At 40.3% G+C, this 16,428-nt stretch overlaps 1 protein-coding gene across 6 annotated transcripts in view; it reads left to right on the top strand.

Moving 5' to 3' along the window:
• Window positions 1–16,428, top strand: part of ENOX1 (ecto-NOX disulfide-thiol exchanger 1) — a 550,763-nt gene that overhangs the window by 329,383 nt on the left and 204,952 nt on the right. For all 6 annotated transcript variants that reach the window (XM_078070327.1, XM_078070326.1, XM_078070323.1 and 3 more), the window contains 2 exons: window positions 8,193–8,336; window positions 9,221–9,358. In XM_078070327.1, the coding sequence (XP_077926453.1) occupies window positions 8,324–8,336; window positions 9,221–9,358 (151 nt within the window). In that variant the 5' untranslated portion in view covers window positions 8,193–8,323. The remainder of the gene's footprint in view (window positions 1–8,192; window positions 8,337–9,220; window positions 9,359–16,428) is intronic.

Here is a 16,428-nt window from a genome sequence, read left to right as displayed (position 1 = left end):
TTTCAGACCATAAACAAGGGCTGTGTGTGGTCATTTAGGGGAAGAGAAAACAAGATCTCTGGCCCAGGGTACCCCAGTGGAGGTGAGGTGTCCTTCTAAGTCCGTAAATCCCGGGGCGGTCATGACTGCAGGGCTAATACTTCATCCATGGTGTTGCAAAGGCATCATTAAGAGCACATTAGTTTAAAGAATAACTAACGCCTTGTTTGTGACCCAACGAGGAGAAATGTTAATGAGGATGAGCAACTGGCTCAGGCTGGTCAGGATCTGATCTGGATTTTATTGCAAGTAGATTTCCATAGATTAGAGAGCTCTAATCAGGGCTTTTTTGGAAAACAGATAATTCATTTACCAGAGTTTGCAGCCGTGTAAGGGTCAGTTAGTCACCCGCTACAATTAAAATGTTCCACTTTGTAGCTTAATACGTTTTTCATGGTTGGGGCAAGGTGTAAAATGAATACATAATGAAAAAACTGAGTTCAAAACAGCACAAATTATAGAAGGATATTGTCAGCCTTCTCTTATATAAGAAGATAATAATGTTTACAGAACTTGCTTTCTGTGCATAAGTGGGGCCGAAAAGACCAGCGTGTGACCGATATGCCATGTACATGCGTATGCACTACACACGCGTAAAGAATTGCTCTTTGATTGGTGGCTGAATCCGTGGTTTATAGACCTTACACCCTGAGGTCTGTTTCTTTGAAGCCTGAAATCCACCTAAAGTCTATTTCGGAGGTGTTACCTCTCTCTCAGAAGGACTCCTTCCTCTGGTCTCTCTGTTGCTCTTTCTCGGCCGCCCAGCGCTCTGCCATCTCCAGGGAAGTTTCTGTGTATTTACAGCATTGTGTTTGCTCAGTCTCAACCATTTGAATGGAAATGTGAGGAGAACAGAGAGTGTGCAAACAGGAGACCAGCTTGTCTGGTGAGGAGAAGCAACAATTCTCTGATCTGTCCTTACTTACATTCATAAACTTGTCTGTGACTTACTTGGTGGGTGGTTATGCCTCAACATCCCTATTCAGGGGATAGAAGAGTCTCTTCCCTGGGGCCACACATGGCTGCAGAAGCAGGGTTGAAGAGCAGAGCTCTGAGCTCTTTATTTTCCAGATAAGCACTCAGCTGAAGGGAGAACGTGTGAACTGGCAAGGCTGTCTTGAAACAGTTTCCTGCCAGAAACATTTTGGGGACTTCCACATCTGGGAGAAGTTGGAATTAATGAAATCTTGGGCTTGGACCTTGATGTTCTATGAACCTGGGTGTGTTTGTCCTGAATCCTCAGGGACTTAGAAAAAGCTTTGCTTAAAGTGAGACTCTTCTGGTTTTAATGGACCCAGGCTTATGTTTATGGATGAGATTCCTTCCTTTAATAATTCACTCACCAGGAGAGTCAGCAATGATAATGTTCCCTGTGCTAGGTGTATTTTGGAAGGTAGGAAACAACGTATGACAACATATTGTGCATGTGGTTGTTGGATATCCATTAACGAGAGGTATGAGTTGACCCATTGCATGTTTCAAAAACAGCCTTCAGGTGTAATATTGCCCTTCTCAGAAAATCTGAAATAATCTAAGTGTGGAAGCTCCTGTGTTTTAAAACTTGCCTATACAAAGACTTTGAAATTACATATTGTCACAGTAGCATCTCGTCATATTTTCTTTTCCATTTTTAAATGGAAAGAGAAATACTTTTTCCCAAGGTCTCAAGCTTTTTCTTTTATTATTTTGTTCAATTTAGAAATATAAAATGTAATATTTTTTTAAAAGCGTAGGTTTCCTGAAAACAAAATAATTTTACCTTTGTCATTCCTCTACACTTACAAATATAATGCCAAATTGTATTTTTCTTGGTCAGAAGATAATCGGCTTTATCTATTCTCATGCCTGTGCTGGTTGAGCTGTCTCTGGCAAATTTGGTAATTTTGTTTGATTTCATGAGTTTAGAAGAAGCCCTTCTGGTTCTAGTCTCATTCATATTCTCTGTCTCTCTTTGTCTCCATCTGTCTCCCTCTGTCTCTCTGTCTCTCTCCACACTGAATTCTTTGAAAACAGACATGTCATGGGTAAAACTTTATCATCCATTCAGTAACCATGTCCTCCCTAAGATGGAAGAACAATGATTTGTAGTTTAAAACTGGCTCCTAGACAGAGTGGAAAAATGGAGGATGTAATCACAAATCCCTAACAACATTTTGTGTTTGAGAAATGGCCAGACCTGCTTTTTGTCCTCTGTGGTGCATGCCAAAAGGAAATTTTTCCTTTCTTCCAATGATTTCACTTCTTTAGCATATATGTACTTCTATGCCCTTATTACACTAATGTCCTGCTTACTGGGTCTGGAGATGCTGTTATTTATAGATTTCAGCTCATTCAAAGAATAACCGCAAGAAGCCTCACCGAGGAGGAGCATCACTGTAACCTGATTATGACCCTACATTGGTTGCCAGGGAGGTGTGGGATCTTAGATCTTGGAGAATGACTTGTTAAGTGCACCAAAGCTTATCTGGAAGGATCTAACATTTTTTAAAATTGTCTTCCTTTGACACTTTAAATTCATCTGTGTTCTAGTTTCCAAAAGCAGTGTCCCCTTTTGTGTTCCTTAGCTTTTAAACCTCCAGCCTTTGGAATTGGATCCTGGAACTGAAGTTTATCCCTTTGCTTCTTTATTAGTTCCTTCTTCCTCATTTTATTTTCCTTTTTAATTTTCTTCCTTCCATGACTGAATTCACTTGAAAAACATAAATATGTGTGTGTGTGCGTGTATATATATACACACACACACATACATTTATATATTGCTTTAAATATATTTTATAAATTTACAAACATTATAACTTTACATATAATAATTTAATATTACATATAAATTACATATTATATATAACTAATATATATAATATATATAACTATATTACACATGACATATATAATTACATATGATGGGTCAACTCATCCCCCTCATTAATGGATATCTATAAATATAAATATATATATATAGAGAGAGAGAGGGTAAACACATGCACATCTGCCACAGTTTGGGTACTATGTTTGCTGCTGCAAGGTAAGCAAAGATGACTAGTCTCCTTAATCATTGTAAGCTTGTTGTTTGTTAGGGACATGGACATAAACAACTGATTCGAATACGAAGTCACAAATGCTGGTATAAAGGTCCAGGAGCTATGGGAGCACAGCGGAGGGAGTCCATGCCTCCTTTGCCTTCTCGTTTAGAGAACAAATGAAAAACTACGAACAACAGGAATGGCATCTCTGCTCAGGGGCACTGTGCCACTGTGTATGTCAAATCGTGACACTTTTGAAGAGAGTTCAGTGATTTTATAAATATATTAGTAACAGTTTAGATATTAGAGAATACCTTTTGATTTCATGGCTTTGCCAGAACGTGCTGTAAGGTTTAGCTCTGCCTGAATTGCTCTTTGCCCAGTTCCACCCTCTGCCTATAACCATCTCCAAGAGGTGACTTTTCTCTCCATCACTGAGAAGGATCTTTGTATCTTTCTTTGATAGAATATTCTGACTTTACAATTCTCTCATCAGAAAGTCCCCCATAAAATCTAATTCTTCATAAAATCCAGTTAAATCTAAATCTCTTCTTCAAAACCTTAATCTTTTCATTCCTACTAATCAGGAGATACTGATCATTCATAACCAACATCCTGTATATTTAACAGATTTGAAAATGTTATCATGCCTTATCATGTGGTACCTTAGGTAATCTTTGTTATCAGCTGCTCCCCTAAAGCACACCCAGCACCCCCAAAATTACTGCTAAGAATTAAGGAGTCATGTAGACTTTACAGGCATTTCTATAGAGGGGGCAAGAAAATGCTTGGATACGTTGTATACTTCCCAATGAGCCACCTGGAAATCTGCTTCAGTCATTTCTCTTCTCTGAAGTGCCTTTTTCTCATGGGTGGTCCCCAAGATCCCTTCTTTCTTTCCCCTCAGAGCACTTAGCCTTGGGGTCCTCTTTGACCACATTTTGCAAAGCAATTCCACTCTGCCTCAAAACTTGCAGATGCCACTCATTTCCAAGATCAGTAAAACATTAAGACCTAGTACGTGGCAGGACCCGTTCTCCTTAGAAGCCTAGTAACCCTCTATAGTAATTAGAGTGTGTCCTTTGGGATTATTTGAAGAAATAATAGAATTTTATTAAACAGATGAAGGACATTAAGCTTTTCTAGTTGTTTCTCAGTGGGAGAATTGGTCTGAATTACTTAGTTTACCATTATAGGAAGCAGAAATGTCTCCCTTATTATTCATAGACAGTTGCTTAAAAATCATGGAGTTAATACATAAGTAACATCTCTTTAACAATATTCTGTACTTTTTTAAGCTAGGGAACATTTCTGTAACCCCAAGAGTATCCTACTGATTACATGAACATCAAAGTGAAATATTTTCTTCATGCTGGAAAAGAAAAGTAGAACTTTGGATAGGAATGCATTTCTCTTTTTGCTATAAGTATAAGCCATGATAATGCTAATGAATAATTCCTATAAAATAAGATTCAGATGTCATATGAAATAAGTTTCCTTTGGAATCAACTCTTAACAACACATTAATAAATATGATTTTCTTACTATATTTTTCTATTGAAGTAAGCATGAACCTGAGGACTTAACATCAAACAAAATCATTCTTTTAAATTAAAAAGAAAGAGAATTTTCAAAACTTAACTCATCTCCACCCCATTTTATAACAATCTATGCTTTGTAGACAGTTACAGATGGGTTTTATTATTCATAGCATGTATGTATCCTTGGGACCTGTAAAAGTTGGACAGGGTTAGCAAGAGTTGTGTTATTTACAGTGAGCTAATAAGCCCCTGCTATTTGTTTGTTTGTTTTTGAGGGGGGGAGGGGGAAAAATAGTATTTGCATAGGCTTGGTGAGTTTCAAAAATTATTTACCCCATTGATATAGCCTAGTGAAATCCTGAACATAAATAGATCCTTGTTGAACAGTTATTAAATTGAGTATGAGGTTTTGTACTTGAATGTACCTTAACAAAGAACGGGTTAGATTTCAGTTGAACCCTGGATAAAGCTGCATTGTTATCTTTGGCATTTTGTACATCTGATTGTTTTGTGATGATGTTATCACACTAAAAGCTATAAATTCAAACTGCCAATTTCATAATTGGTCATCAGTCTCTTGAAAGCTTTCATAGTTGCATAGACAGAAAAAGACCTAGAGGAAAAAAAATCATACACCTTTTAAATCACATTATATTATTTTATAAAGGATTTGTAGAAAATGAAGAAACATTCTGCTACCATTTAGGTGTGGCATAGAAAACTAGGGCAGTGCTTACTTTTAGAAATATCAAGTGTTACTCACTGTTTTAGAATTAATTGCATAATTATCCAGTAGAACAGTAAGATCCCAAGGTACCTTAATAGAAACACTACACTTCCAAATAAAATAATAATAATTAGCACTTACTATATTCAAAGTACTTTATTAGCTATAATTTTTAGCTCCCCACATCTCTGTGTGTAAATAAACACCATTAACAATATTAATCTTTTCTATAGTTTAGAAATAAGAACACTAATGCAGAGAAATTGATTTGAATGATAAATTAGGCATTATGGTTTTGAGTCCTCTAAAGAGGCAGGTATTCAATAGGAACGATAGATGTTAGTAGAGTATGAAAATCACTCTTGCCACTATTCATAAATTACTAGGCAGTAATTAATTAAAAATATCATCTTTCATCTGAGCATCAAGGAAATTTACATTTTTAAAAGAATTGCATGGCATCCTTGAGACTCTTGCATATGCCTAAGATGTTGTAGAACTTACTTTAGACTTACCATTCTGGGTACACGGTAGCGACATGAAGTTGTGTGACATTGAAACCATTGGGTTGGTAGATTAAAGACATGTAAGAAATGTCACAGAGTCTCAGTAGGGGATACATTCAGGTTTACAAACCACATCTTGCCAACAAAGCAATGGGGTTTTGTTTGTTTTTGTTTCAGTGATGCTCTCAATGAAACAGCCTCCGTTTAGGATGGGCATGAAAGTGTGGGTAGGTGCTATGGGCCCCCGGGACATTTGACGGCCCTTTGTAACACCGTAATCACTAAAGAAAAATCTACCATCGGAACAGACAGTTACGGAGCCATGGAAAGCTGACGCCATCCCTAAAATACTGTTGCAAAAAGGCAAGGTGAAATATGGCTGGTCAGGTGCAAGTTGTAAAGTCTACAAAGTAAAGGGATGTTCTCTGCTGTAATATTCCAGAACCGTAGACTCATTGGACAGAAAGTTGTGATTAATGCCCATTTGGGGAGAACCCGAGCTGGAAGGAAGGCAGCCAGCTAAACTTCATTTGGGGAGATAAAGGAAGACAAATAGTGACCTTGCAATGATCTGAAATGACTCTACTACATGGCCATTCGAGACAAAGAATGAACAGTGTAGCCAGACTCTGCTGTGGTGATCTGAACTGGCTGGAGGTGGAGAGGGGAAAGTGCTTTCAAGTTTCATCATAGAAATATAGCTGGTGTGTGGGTAGCCAAAGGGCACACATTTAGGTTAGCTATGTCTTTATGTTACTGAGTTGATTTTCTATGGTGAGACTTGTCGTCCGATGGCATCCATTGCCCAAGATAATTGATTCACCATAGATAAGCAAGTTCTCAATTCGTTTGGGTAGTAGAGTTTAATTGCAAGGTATAAAACATTTGTCCTCAGTGCAGTTTGCTCCCAGAGTTGAATTGTTTTCTACTGCATGATGATGTTTCACCTTGCTGACAAACAATTGGAAAAATTTCCCCACTATCTGGCATGCCCCTCTAGTCTCACACTAGGGGTTTGTGGAGACCATGGAAACAATTTGCTCATTTTATTCACCTCTCCTTGAAATATTGAAATCTGAGCTTCCATTTGAACTAAACTTATACTCAACAGGCAATGAGTTTTCTTTGACAGTATAGTGTTCAAAGGGATTACTGATTCAGGTACCTAAGAATCAAATAAAAGAGCATACCATAAAAGGGCCAAACTTTGCACTAAACATGCAGAAATGGGCCATAACCTCAAATTCTACAATATCCATTGACAGAAACATGGATTAGAAAAATTTCTAAATTTATACCTAAATAAAAAGAAATAATTAAATTCAATTGTTATATCAAATCTATTTAAAATTCAAACTTCTCAGATCACACATCTAAGTGGTGTGTTTTGTCTTTCAGTTTTGAACTGGTGAAAGTGCACTTAAAATACGTATTATGAAAAAAATATGTAGGTATGAATTCCATGGTTTTGCATTTTTAAGGATGGAGAGAAGGTGTAGCATTTTATAAATAGTGTGCAATAAAGGGACCCTTTCCTTTACAGCTTTATTTAATGTTTTATTGTTATTTGTTTTTATTAGAAAAGTGCTCTGTAAAGTTTAATGAAAATACATGCGTGGGTGTGTGCGCGCGCGCGTGCTGTGAGACTCTAGAGAAAATTCAGACCAAACAAACTGTGGCCTGTTCACTTTATCTCCATAAAACTAAAAGAAACAACTGCATTTCCTTTGCTGCCCCAACATCCTCTCGATCTTCTTTTATGAGCTGCCTGCCATTCTTTGCTTTTGCCTTTCCTGACTATTGTAATCTGGGTGCACTCCTTTACCAGCCTCACAGCGAAGAGCTTCTTGCCTTTCTCTTCTCCTTCCCTACCTTTTTTTTTCCCCTTTCTGAATACATTTCACAGACGACCGTCTTCCAAAATAACAACATCAATTAATTTTTTAACTTTAAAAAAAATCATATTGAGCCCTGAGTCTGCCCTCTCCATTGATGTGTAGTATGTGGAAGAGGCTGTTCAGGGGCTGATAAGCCCCGTCTGTGATGTGTCTTCAGGAGGAGGCAAGGCACTGGCCGCTCGCTTGCTCACTCGCTCGTGCATGGGGCTGCTTATTCAGGCAGCCGGGCTCTAGGTGAGCCGACAGCTGACCCGCCCAGCACCCAGACCTGGGAACCCAGGCAGGAGCCGGCTGCTGGGGCGCGGGAAGCAGCTCTTGCTCTGGGCCCCATGCCTGTGACTCTGTGACCGGAACTTGTCCCTTGTCGCTTGTCTGTTTTTGCCTAGACAACAGTTCTGTCCTCGAAGCCTCCCTCAGGTCACTGTCACGATCGCTCACCACACTGCTTTCCCCTTTTGCAGAATCCGATGACCTCCGTGGGGACCCTGCACTCAGCCATCAGAGTGCTCCTGCCGCCCAGGATGCTCCTAATTCAGTAGTAGATGCAGGTGGCGTTGAAAGCATCACCCGGTGTCCCCAGCAGCTTCCTCAGATGATGGCTGCAGGTAAATGTCAGGGGCGGCCAGCACAGAACACAGCAAGGTGTTTTGAGTTCTTAGTGGAAAAGCTTGCCCGGCCATGAACAGGTGCATTGACCTGGGAACCTGGGATCCTTAACAGAAACCAGGCTGTGCAACTAGTGTACATCAAGAAGCATAAAGTCAAATTTCACATATTTTGCTGAGTTTTTTTTTAAGCTCTGTGCTATTTGTTTTTCATATTATTTATTGGCTTATTTTGTTTTGATGAAAGTCTGAACTTGGAAGAAATATTTTGGAGGAGTCATTTTAGGCGGACACCTGCATTTCCTTAATGTAATGATCCAGAAAGCTTAGAAGGGAAAGAATATGTTACAAGGTAACACTAATGAATTCAGTCAGGACCAGTTTGGCTACTTGACAATGTTTTTAAAGATTCTATTAATTAGTTAGAAGGTGTGCCTGCTCCAGAATTCTCCTCAGAAGCAGATGATTGTATTTATTTTTAGTCTACTAAGCCAGTTGACATTTTACCAAAGGAGTGGTCCTGCTTTGCCTCTCAACCTTGGAACTTAACTAATGTTTTTTCACTGAGAGAGAGAAGCAGTTCTTCAGGTGTTTTTTTGTTTTGTTTTGTTTTTTGTGTGTGTTTTTTTTTTCCAGGAGTACTTTCTTAATGGCATGCTGTGTATAATACAAACTACATGTCATTAAGTTTCCTCCCAGAACGTATCTGGAAACTCTTTTATGTTTATGTCTGGAGAAAACATTGCCGTAGATTACAGTGCTTTATTTTTGTGTGGTTTGGGAATGTGCTAAATGAAGTATCATGTCTCCAGAAATGTGCGCTCTCCTTTAAAACAAAAACTCTCACCTATTGACTGGAAGTCATGGTTTGTTTCTCCCCACAGCAGCCGATGGTTTGGGGAGTATAGCGATAGACACCACGCAGCTCAACATGTCCGTGACAGATCCCACAGCCTGGGCCACCGCCATGAATAACTTGGGCATGGTTCCCGTGGGGCTGCCTGGACAGCAGCTCGTGTCCGGTAAGCTTGGGTTTGAAGGGACTTCGCGGCAGTGCCAGAGGGTGTGGGCGACGGGGGCCCAGTCATCTCCCTCACACACAAGTGTTGAGTAGAGTCTGTGATTTATGACCAGGGGCATGTTTGGCAGGCTGTGCTGGAAGTTCTTCTCATCACCTCACTCTCCTGCCTAATAACTATTCTCAGAAAAAAGCCATGTATCCTCTGTAGCATTGCAATATCAAGTTCATATTTTTAATTGCTACATAGAAGAGCTAACATTTGCTTTCCAATTCGCAAAACTCTTTCACATACATTATGCCATTTGATTCCACAGTCATCTTTTTGAGGCAAGGAGATATTGTTGTTTATTTATTTGTTAATGTTCCCATTTAAAAGACAGGGAAACAGAGGACAAGGCTTTAGGTGGCTTTTCCAGCACTGAAGTAGCATAACTAGAAACCCAACTCAACTGACTCCATATTCTACATTTTTCCCATCACACTTTGGAATCATAATACAGTGCATCCAATACAGAAAATGTTTAGAAATGTCACAAAGTAGAAGGCCAGTTAAAAGATTTCATCAGTTCATTTAATACATGTTTATTGAGGATTTTCCATGTGCCCTATAACAAGTACTTTGGGAAACAGAATATATATGTGTGTGTGTGTGTGTGTGTGTCTTTGAGGACTGTGTCTCCCTAAGTTGCAAAACAGAGCAACAAAAAACAGCAATAAAAATAATGTGCAGAATCAGGTGTTAAGTAATGGCGCAGGCTAGTAATGTAGTAATTTCCAGAAGGATGAACTACTGGGCTTTAAGAGAAGATATTCATCAGGGAGGTAGGACTTAAGCTGTCTGTGAAGATACCTAAGATTTGCAGTATTCACTCACTCACTCATCGGTTCATTCAGCAAGTATTTATTGAGTTACTGTCCTGGTGTGGGGCCTCTAGCTGTAAACAAAGCAGGTGTGGTCCCTGCCCTCTCGGAATTTGCAATGGAAAGGTGGCAGTCAGTATGTATGTTATGGTCATTGTTTTAATGTCAGAAGAACAATTCACTTTTGCCCATCAAGTTAGATGAGGGTAGATGGTACACACCAGGTAGAAACCAATAGCTTTTGGAGAGATCGTTTCTACACCCACAGACCTATGTATTTTGTGCTGAGTTGACCAAGCATATTTGGTTGGTTGGTTTGTTGCTTTTTAATAGTGGCCATAGATAGAAAATTCTAAACTAGTTATAGTAAATTACATGTGTATATACCTATATGTATATGTATTTACATATGGTTTATTTTTTCAAGTAATAAGAAAGAACAGGAGAGAAGACAGGAGGCAGGGTAAAGTGGGAGACAGAAAAAGGAAAGTCAAAGATTGAGTTGCAGGGGCGCCTGGGTGGCTCAGTCAGTTAAGCGTCGCTTGGTTTCGGCTCAGATCTTGATCTCAGGGTCATGAGATCCAGCCCCGCACTGGGCTCCGTGCTCAGCGAGGAGTTTGCTTAAAGATTCTCTCCCTCTGCCCTTCTCCCACTTCGTGGGCATGTGTGCTTTCTCTCTTTCTCTGTAAAATAAATAAATAAATCTTAAAAAAAAAAAAAAAAAGATTGAGTTACAAAGCATTATACTTAGGATATTTATAAAATTCTCCAAAATATTATAAAATTCACGTGGAGTTGAGGATCAGTCTGGTGCATCATGTGTATGTATGTACGTAAGTGACATTTTCTATGATTCGAGCATGTGTTTATCCAGACTCCTTTTCCCTAAAGCTTAACCCAGACAGATACTTCCTTCTACTAACTTGAGAGCAAAGGTTTGTATTTTTCCACCTAAATTTTCCCAACTGCCTGATTGAAATATTCATCTAGCAGAAATTACTCTTGTCTCCACCTCCCACTTCTCTCAGAAAATGTTGTATAACTTCCAGAGTAAGCCACAAGCTCAATAATTCATTATTTTTTCTTATGATTTTGAGTCTTCTGACATTTTAACCATGACCAATTTATGATTTTCCCAGCAACTTACCATGAAAAGAATTACAGCCCTGCTCGTTAGAGAAGATTTACCGTATCTGCCCTGAATTACGTTCTCTATCTCCCGGATTAGCCAGACTGCTTAAACTGTTTTTGAGCCTTTCAGGGTCTTCCTGGGCGCCCCTTCATCATGTCTGCATTCCGCCAGTGTAAGAGCACTTTGCTTTGTTCCCAGGGCTGCCGGCTGACTCTGCCTCAGGGTCGGGTTCGGTTTTATTTGCTTGGTGTGTAGGTGTTCTCTTCCAGTCTTTTTTCCATCCACATGGTTTAATCATATGAAATACAAACTGTTCTATGATGCATTTTTAGTAACACCTTATCCTAAATTATTTTTCCATTTTATTGTTTTATGTTTAAGAAATTTAATCCATTGAAGGAATCTCCAATTTATTTAACCATTCCAGTGTTTACATGTAGGCTGTTTCCATTGCTTTACTCTTCCTAGCCAAGTTTCTTTGGAGAACTTAATCTCTTGAAGCATGTAGAAGCATTTTACCTTTCTGTGAAATGATGATTATGTCTATTTCATGGGACTGTTGTGAGATTTTAGTAGGATAACTTACATGCAATAACCACATAGTACCTACACGTAGTAAGCATTCATTAAATATTAACTTATTCCTTCTTTCTGTTTTGCTCTTTTTTAAAAAACATAATATTACATGAACATTTCCATGCATAGAGCTTTTCAGCAAATAGAATTATTGTCCTTGGATAGACTCCTATGTGTTGAACTAGTAGGTCACAAGAAATGAACATTTTAAAGTGAAATACTGGGCAATTAATTTCCGAAATCTACATGTGTATTTAATATATATTTACTAATATGATATGCAAAGATGGCATCCTATTATTTGGCCTTAAATTGTTTTATAACTACCCTTTGTAAATTATTTACTTTCCCTATCTCCTATTCATGTTTCCTCTTTTGTAAATAGATTACTTTCATACCATATCCATTTATCACACAGAGTTCTTGGTGGAGTTGTTTTCTTTGTTTTTGGTTTACGTTTAGTGGTTCACAATTAAGCATGTTAATCCTTGGCATTCCTATTTCCTAAAAATACTTCTCTAGTCTGTTTCTTGCCCCTTAATGTTTTTTTTTTTAATAGGTTTAACTTTTCCTTGATGAATTCTTTATTCCATTTCTAACTACCGAAAGGCTTAGCCCAAGCTAGAAGTTGATAGGTATTCCCAATTTTCTGTGCCTCCATAGGCTTACTTCCTTCTTTGATCAGATCTTCCATTCTTATGTGTATTTTAATCTACTCTGGAAGTATCTGCCTGTACTACCGATCTGTTTTTGTCCCAGTACCATTGTTTCAGCTCTGATAGCTCTATTGTGTATTTATATTACATGACATATCTTGCGCTCTTCGTAGCGTCCGTGCCCTGTGGTCAGTGCTGCTTTCAACACAGCTGCAGGCAGCCGCTTCTGCGTGGGGCCGCGTCTGCGCAGTCTGCGTGGGGCCGCGTCTGCGCAGTCTGCGTGGGGCCGCGTCTGCGCAGTCTGCGTGGGGCCGCGTCTGCGCAGTCTGCGTGGGGCCGCGTCTGCGCAGTCTGCGTGGGGCCGCGTCAGCAAGTCTCCCGGGTGCCCGCAGTTCCAGAAGGGGCTTAAAGATTGTTTAGTGTGGCCTGCCTCCCAAGACGTCTCAGCCAAACTGTCTCTGACAGGATTATGGAGAGGCTGGATTTTATGAGCACCTGGCCTTCTCCCAGAATCTCCGGTATGTCTAAATGACCAACCCCTCTTCCCAAATTGGTGAAAACTGAATTGATACCCAGTCCCATGCCTTCCTACTCCTGGGGCTTATTGAGAGATTAAAATTATCAGCAAAGGAAGGCACACCTTTTTCATCTCCTCTGATTTTATCAAAAAGGATTTCCCAGGAGATGGGATCACTTAGCCCGGGTCGCATTGCGCCTTTCCTCTTGGACATGCTGTTGTGGTTCGCACAGCGACACCCTCTCCATTTTCCTCCCCTCTGTCATTCCCCACGTGTGCCCACCATGATTCCGTCCCCACTGTCCTCAACTTCCCTGCTTACCCTCTTCCTATCAAGTGCTGCTCAGTATCATTATACTGAATTGGTTTCTTTTGTCCAAAACATACCATTATATTGTTTTACTCCAGCCCTACATCCCATACTTCAGCATCTCGGTTTATGTATAACATAACATTTACCTGCTTGTGTTACTGTTTCACGTTTATTTTCTTCCCCATAGTTTGAGTTTTGTGAAATTTTTAATTTTTGTGCATTTCTTTTTTTTTTTTTAAAGATTTTTTATTTATTTATTTGACAGAGAGAGACATAGCGGGAGAGGGAACACAAGCAGGGGGAGTAGGAGAGGGAGAAGCAGGCTTCCCGCGGAGCAGGCAGCCCGATGTGGGGCTCGATCCCAGGACCCTGAGATCGTGACCTGAGCCGAAGGCAGACGCTTAACGACTGAGCCACCCAGGCGCCCAATTTTTGTGCATTTCAATACTTTGTGCGTTGATACAGATCCAGATTTTCTAAAGTGGTCTGTTAGAACATCAGTGCCGCATGGCTGGTAGGTAGAATGGATGTCCTGTCAGTCTTTACCTGGCCCAACTGCGATGGCAAATTCAGGGCTTAAAACAGATAAGTTGCTTTCTTTGTGGGTTTCCTCAAAGCCTTAACTACGCTAATATGCAATGTAGAGTTTCAGAGAGTTAGTATCTAATATGTAGGTTTCCCCAAACTTAATTTAGCTTTAAAAAAAAAATCTATTGTCATCTCATGAGACACTAGAATAGCCATGTAACCCAGATTTTTCCCATCATCTGGGACATGCTTTTCCGCTGCCATCCGCCTTCCTATGCCATTTATGATATCCTGCCTATGATCTAGCTTACAGTTTTGTTTATGTTTTCACCAAACAGCATTACTACCTAATCTCAAGTTTCAAAACAATTCACTTGTGGTCAGGAATTTGCCTGAAGCCTTCTTCCCAGTTTTCTATGATACATGTCACTTTCCAGGAGCCCCCACCACGGGTGTCATCAGCCGAAATCCAGAACATCAGATCATGAGCTTTGACACCATCTGAGTGACCAGCTGCTCCCTTCCTGTCCACCCTGGCTTCTTCTCCAAAGTTCTAATCACCAATTGGAAGAGTCAAAAAAGCAGCAGCTGAGTCCCCAGGTTTTAAGTTTCTTGCCCGGGCCTGCGTGGGAATTGGTAATACTTCCTGAACATTCTCTGGCCATGAGATTATACCTTGCTTTTCTCTAAACTTTTTGAAATTTTCTTTTCTAATTACCATATACCAGGCTATCTGGATCTCCATAATCACGCCCATGTCAGGAAGTGTCACCATTCATATGTTAATGGACTGAAGAAAGGAAGTTTGCTGGTTTGAGTATTATTTTTGTTTTGTGTGGGACAGTTTGTCAATAGAAGGTCCATCTGAATGCCTCTCCTTAGCTGTTACTGACTTTGATTGACATAGAGATTTTTACCCCAAATTTCATGGCATGCCATTTGTTGAATTTCAAATACATGTTCCCAAAATGCACCACACTTCCCTATTAGCTGCAGAAAGACTATATTCAAGACAGTGCCACATGCCTTATCAGGGATTAACTTGGAGCCAATAAAAGACGTCTTCCCTCTTAAAGGATATGTGAACACTCTGAATTGTCCCTGGGTTCACACCTTGCTGTTTCTTCTTCAGAAGCTCTAGTTCACCGGAGAAGAGATGAGCTTTAAAACTCATGGGGAGGCTGGGATGGGCCACAGTTCCTCTCTGTCCTCACTCAGGCTTCCACTCATTTTCATTCCTCTCTGCTTGCTCAGAAGGTTTTTTTCTCGTTTCTTTCTGGGGTTGTTTAATCCTCCCAGGAACACCTTGATCCTCTTTAATATGCCCAGATACGAGGAGGCGTGTGTTAAATCCTCTCATCTCCGGGAGCATCGCTCTTAACTGGGATTTATTGAGCCAGACATTGTGCCGAATGCTGGGAATACGAGACGTAGACCTTTCAGAGCCTCGCGGGAGAAAGAGAGAAGAGTAAATAAGCTAATACAAATCAACATGATGAGTGGTCCTGCCACTAGCAGATAAAGGGTGCCATAGGATGTCACCGAGGAGTGTTAAGCAGGGAGTAGCGTGATTAGAGTTGCATTTTTACAGAGAACTTTTGTAAGTCCTAGAGAAAATGGATGGAGAGTGGAAAGGTAAGAGGCAGGGAGGTCGGACGGAGGGCTGTAGCAGTTACTCAGATAAGGGATAATGACGGCAATCAGTAATAATCATGGCAGTGGAGATGGGGAGAAACGAAGGGACCCAGGAGGTATTTAATTCTAGAAACAACAGGAATTGATGACCGAGTCCTCATAGAATATAAAGGGAGAGAAGAATCAGCAGTGACTCCTGGGTGTCTAGCTTTGGAAATTGTGTAGATGCTGGGGTCATTTGCTAAGATGGAGAAGGCTGGAAGAGAAACGGTGGGGGGAGATGGCAAGATTATTTTTGCGTGTGTCGAGTTTAAAGAACAGTCAGATATGAGGGTCTAGAGTTCATGAGAGAAGGGGCAGCGGGGATGTGCCTTTGGCAGTCCTAGCCCATGGACGGTCACGGACTCCCTTCTCCCCTCAGGTCATGCTTTTGCTGTGAAATTATAAATAAGCCCTCAGCAGCTCACGCAGGTGTCAATCTGACCCCCAACTGAGTCTCCAAATACCTGCTTCATCTGTTTCCTCTCCTCACCCACTGGATGCCTGCCCATTGGTGGACTCCAAGGTCGGGAATGAGGGAAGCGGTCAGAGATTTAAAACATAATCTAAGAATCTGTGCCTGAAACCATCTCATCAGCTTATAGAGATGCTCAGATGGGCTTTCTGTTGGTAAGCCATCCCACATACTTGTTTTTAAGATGAAAGTAATACTCAAACCAGCAAGCTTCCTTTCTTTCAACCCTTCACGTGTTAATGGTGGCCCTCTCCGACCACAGGTGTGATTAAGTCTGGTGCATAGCAGCCGGGCTCTCGAAAATATGATGCTCAGAGTCTTCTTTTGTTTTTATTTTCC

This window comes from Halichoerus grypus, chromosome 4, assembly GCF_964656455.1.
Source record: "Halichoerus grypus chromosome 4, mHalGry1.hap1.1, whole genome shotgun sequence".
In the NCBI taxonomy this organism is placed as follows: Eukaryota; Metazoa; Chordata; class Mammalia; order Carnivora; family Phocidae; genus Halichoerus; species Halichoerus grypus.
This window is presented reverse-complemented; position numbering and strand designations above follow the sequence as displayed.